The 4,256-nt window shown below is 38.2% G+C and overlaps 1 protein-coding gene across 1 annotated transcript in view; it reads right to left on the reverse strand.

Annotated features, from left to right (window-relative positions):
* Window positions 1-4,256, reverse strand: part of LOC102676145 (ankyrin repeat domain-containing protein SOWAHB-like) — a gene marked incomplete at its 5' end in the record, with an annotated part of 139,656 nt that overhangs the window by 59,944 nt on the left and 75,456 nt on the right. Inside the window, one exon of the mRNA XM_006616948.2 lies at window positions 732-743. Coding sequence (XP_006617011.2) covers window positions 732-743 — 12 coding nt within the window. The remainder of the gene's footprint in view (window positions 1-731; window positions 744-4,256) is intronic.

The following is a 4,256-nucleotide window of genomic DNA, read 5'->3' on the forward strand; positions in this document are numbered from 1 at the left end:
GAGAGAGAGAGAGAGAGAGACAGAGACAGAGAGAACTCAATCAACCGTCTCTCCCAGGACGACAGAGACGAAAAAAGGAGAGGGAATACCGCATAAGAAGCGAAGGAAACGCCGCGTCACAGGCGAGAGCTGGCCATCTTACGACAAACGTGTTAATTAGAAATTCATCGTTCGCCTTCGGATTCGAGTTCGCCGGGCAAGAAGCGGGCGTTGCGTTCAACCGGCGTGAAACTCGGCGATTTTTCGTAGCCGAGCCGTTTCGGGGCGGGAGCAACTTTTTGCTGCCGCACAACACCCACCCAGACCGATCGAAGCGAGGTGGCGTTGTTGTTCGCGGCTCGGGCGCAACGAGCGAAACGCGATACGCGCGAGACCTTTTTTTCGGGCCTGCGCGAATCGATCACGGAAAGAAACCCGTCCGCTCGCGCCAACGGCTTCGTTCACTTTTCCTTATTCCGTTACCTTTTATCTTATTGCGTGAGGGGGTGATGAGCGTGTGCTTTTCCCCTCCCTCTCGTTGGATTCGATATTTTAGATCGAGGTTGGCGATGAATTGAGTAGAAAAGGATAAGAGATAATAGAACGGTAGCCGGTTATCGATCTTCTTTACCGATCGAGCGAATAGAAAAATTTTTCGCATTTAATCAATAAGAGATTTTGCACGAAATATTTCATAACCGTGCGATAAATTTTCACGAGTAATTGAATTAATAAGAGAGTCCAGTACTCACGGATGTCGGATCCTGGATGATGGTGGAGGACCCATGATCGCAGCACATGAAAAAAAAGGATAATAAAATAAGGATAAAAAAAAACACGTGGGTCGATGCTGGTCGAGAAATTCGGAAATCGATTTAATTTTCAATTTCTGGTCGACCCTCTCCGTCCTTCCTCTTTTTATTATCTTTGGTCGAAACGCGACGATCGATCAGGCGGATCGAGTACAAACGATCGAAACGGTCGAAACGACGACGACGACGACGAGGACGACGTTGGCCAAGTCGTTTCGAGAAAAAGAGCTGCAGTTTATGCAGGAATAATAATTGGATTGTAATCGTCGTGGGGGACGGAAGCGCGCACTTTTCTGCCTACTATCAGATCGCGTCAGCAGCTCTCAACTTTGCATTTTTTTTCAATTTTGCGATCGAGATTTCGAGAATTTTTGATTTCCAAATTCGAGATTGTCTTAAATTCGTTTTTTAAAAGCAAAAATCGTGTAACAATAGCGATCCTTGTTGAATAAGATCTTCTGAAAGTGAAACGTTAGGTAAATTGTGGAATTTTGTATTTATAATTTCTGTAATTATTGGAGAGATACAAGATTTGCTTGTTAAATAAGATCTTCTAAAGGAAAGTAAGTATCCAAAAGTATCTAATTCCATTATTTTTTTTTATTTTACAATTTCTAAAATTACGATAGTCAACTAGATGGCGCGAAGAAAAAGATCGACAAATCCATAATTCGACGACTATAATTGTTATTAAATAAGATTGCAAATTATAGAGAAAGGAGAATAAAATTTAAAAATTTTGTTACAAGATCTTCTAAAAAGCTATATCCATTCGAAAACGAAAAAAGGATTTTTAAAAAGAAATTACATGCCATGAGATAAAATTTAAAAGAGCTAATTTAAAAAAAAAAAGAATTACATGCGAATTCTTATTAAATAAGACTGCAGATTATGCAAGGATAAAATTTAAAAACTTCGTTACAAGTCGTCTAAAAACCTAGAGATCGTAGAGATCGATCGAGAAAATCCACAATTCTACAACTACAATTAATCACCCTTATATAAACAAGCTTGCGAATTACTCAAAAAAGGGGGGAAAGAGGGATATATAAAATTTAAAAAAACTTCGTTCAACTTGTTGATCCTCTAGAAAAAACCAAAAAAAAAGAACTATTACCAGTGTCAATATCAAACGTCCCACGCGGGGGAAGAAAATCGATTGAGAAACTCTGCTCTCCAATAATCGCGCCAGTTTCAAAGTATAAAGACGTTCAAACCTCCCTCCCCCTCTCCCTGACAATTTGTTATGCATACCTCGCACGCGGACGAAAATTGCGTTTAATTCGCCTGGCTGCTTACGCTACTCCTCTCCCCCTTTGCCATTCGAAAATCACGCTCCCCCTCCCTCTCATCACAGGAGGAGGGGAGTAAAGGGTGGAGTCCTCTTATATAAAACGTAGAGAGATGTCCCATTTAAAAAGCCATTCTCGCGTGTTTAGCATAATGCGTAATCGCGCGAATCACCCCTCCTCTCCTCTCCCCTTCCTCCCTCCCCCTCCTCCCTTCTCTCGAGTCATTATCTCGCGTGGAAGATATTTTTTTTCCCCNATGTATTTTACATTGTTGTATTGTACATTTTTCCATGAAACAAATTCGTGAAATGGAAAACAGAGGAGGAATTGTGACATAAAACTAATATTGTTAGTTAGAATAATACGATCAAGTAACAGTTTTCGAGGATGCTCGAGAAAATTTAATAATTGAAATAATTGTAATAATAATAATAATAATTGCGAATTGGTGAGATTATGCGAGAAGCGGATCGACTCTGATGCTCGAACATCATTTCATCATTCATTTTTTAAAAAAATGATGAAATTTCTTTGGAATAATCGCTTCGACTAGAATAATAATTCCTCTTTGCGCAAAGAATATTTACTCAATAATTAAGAATATAAAAGTTTTAAAATTTTTTAAAATTCGCCGAGAAAAAGTCATCCAAAATAATTAAGCAATCAATTTCCATTCCAATCGTTCTCCAAACAAACCAACCAAAGAAATCATACCCCGTCCAAGATCCGATTAATCGACCTCTTATATGGAATAGAATCGGGACAAATCTTTTCCCCGCCTCTGAAATTATTTCCAAGCCAAATTATTTCCCGTTTCAACCAAGTTTCCATCGTTGAAATAAAGTGGGCCAGAACACACGAGGCAATTAATTACCACTGATCTGATTGCGCGCAATTAATCCTGCCGTCTTTCTATCCTCTCTTCCCTCTCCCCTCCCCCCTCTCTGGCATCGTTAATTAAGAGTAAACGAATGTCTCCATGGATGTAGATATTCGCCAGAGAGAGAGAGAGAGAGAGAGAGGCACGCTCTTTATTTGGAATAATTTAACTTTGAACGAGGTGGATAGATCCACCCTTATATCTGCAACTTGTTACATAACCTTTCTCGTTACGTTGTTGACGAATTTTTTCTGATTCGATGGATTTGGAGAGAAATAAAAAGTTTCTAATAAAGTTCAAAAAAGAATTTGAAAATTAAGAATGTTTTATTATTATTATTATTGTTATTAAATTGAGAGTAATTAAGTTTCTCAAGGATCAGAAAGATTCGAAGAAATTGCAATGAGTTTAAATTCGCAATTGCCAACCCTTTGGGTGAAAAGTCCCTAGACGAACGCGTGTATTGCAATTTCTTTCGCAAGGAGGTTAGCCATGTTGAAATTATCATTCGAATTATTCTTCTCGTTTCTAGGAAGATATTACATTATTCTGCTTCATTTTCCACGCCTCGTTTCGAGGATTAATTAGACACAAATAACTAATAGCCATATTTGAACAAAGACTACTTTATTTAACTGAGTTAGTTAAACAACTCGATTATGTAAATTGTATAAATTCGATTATTTAATCTAGGTTTTAATTTAATCTTGTGACGATTAATCAATCCTGTTCCAGAATAGAATGTTGTTAGAATTGGTTTCTAAGAAAAGAATCAAAGTGGAAATTATTGTGGTTGTACTTGATTTTAACTGCAATTTAATGTTGTTGATTGACGGTACAGTTTCAATCGAGATATCGCAAAGTGTCGGGGAAAAGCAAGGTTCGCGCCAAATTTCTCCATTATCCTTTGTGATTTTTGATCCATGGGATCGAGCAATTTATAATAACACGATCCAAGAAGCGGGAGCGATCGGTGCATTCGAGGTCAGGATAGGTCGAGGTATATAAAGATAATAGGCAGCCACCGGCCGGTCGGCGAGTAAGTTTTCTTTTCAACGTCCAAGTACGTTGACGCGCGTGAAAGAAAGGTTTCTCTCGAAAGTGTAAGCCGCTCCAACTTTGGGAAATGTCCGAAATAGAGAAAACAATAATTTACAATAATTTTCGCAAACGATCCATATCGATTCTTGGAAAATGATAAGAACAATTTTAGGAAAGATAGTCTTTTAGAAAAAGATTATTAAACGATTCTTTTTCTATATCTTCATCTCAAAAATGTTAATCCTCATTCTG

Source organism: Apis dorsata, unplaced genomic scaffold (assembly GCF_000469605.1).
Source record: "Apis dorsata unplaced genomic scaffold, Apis dorsata 1.3 scaffold_289, whole genome shotgun sequence".
Lineage (NCBI taxonomy): Eukaryota > Metazoa > Arthropoda > Insecta > Hymenoptera > Apidae > Apis > Apis dorsata.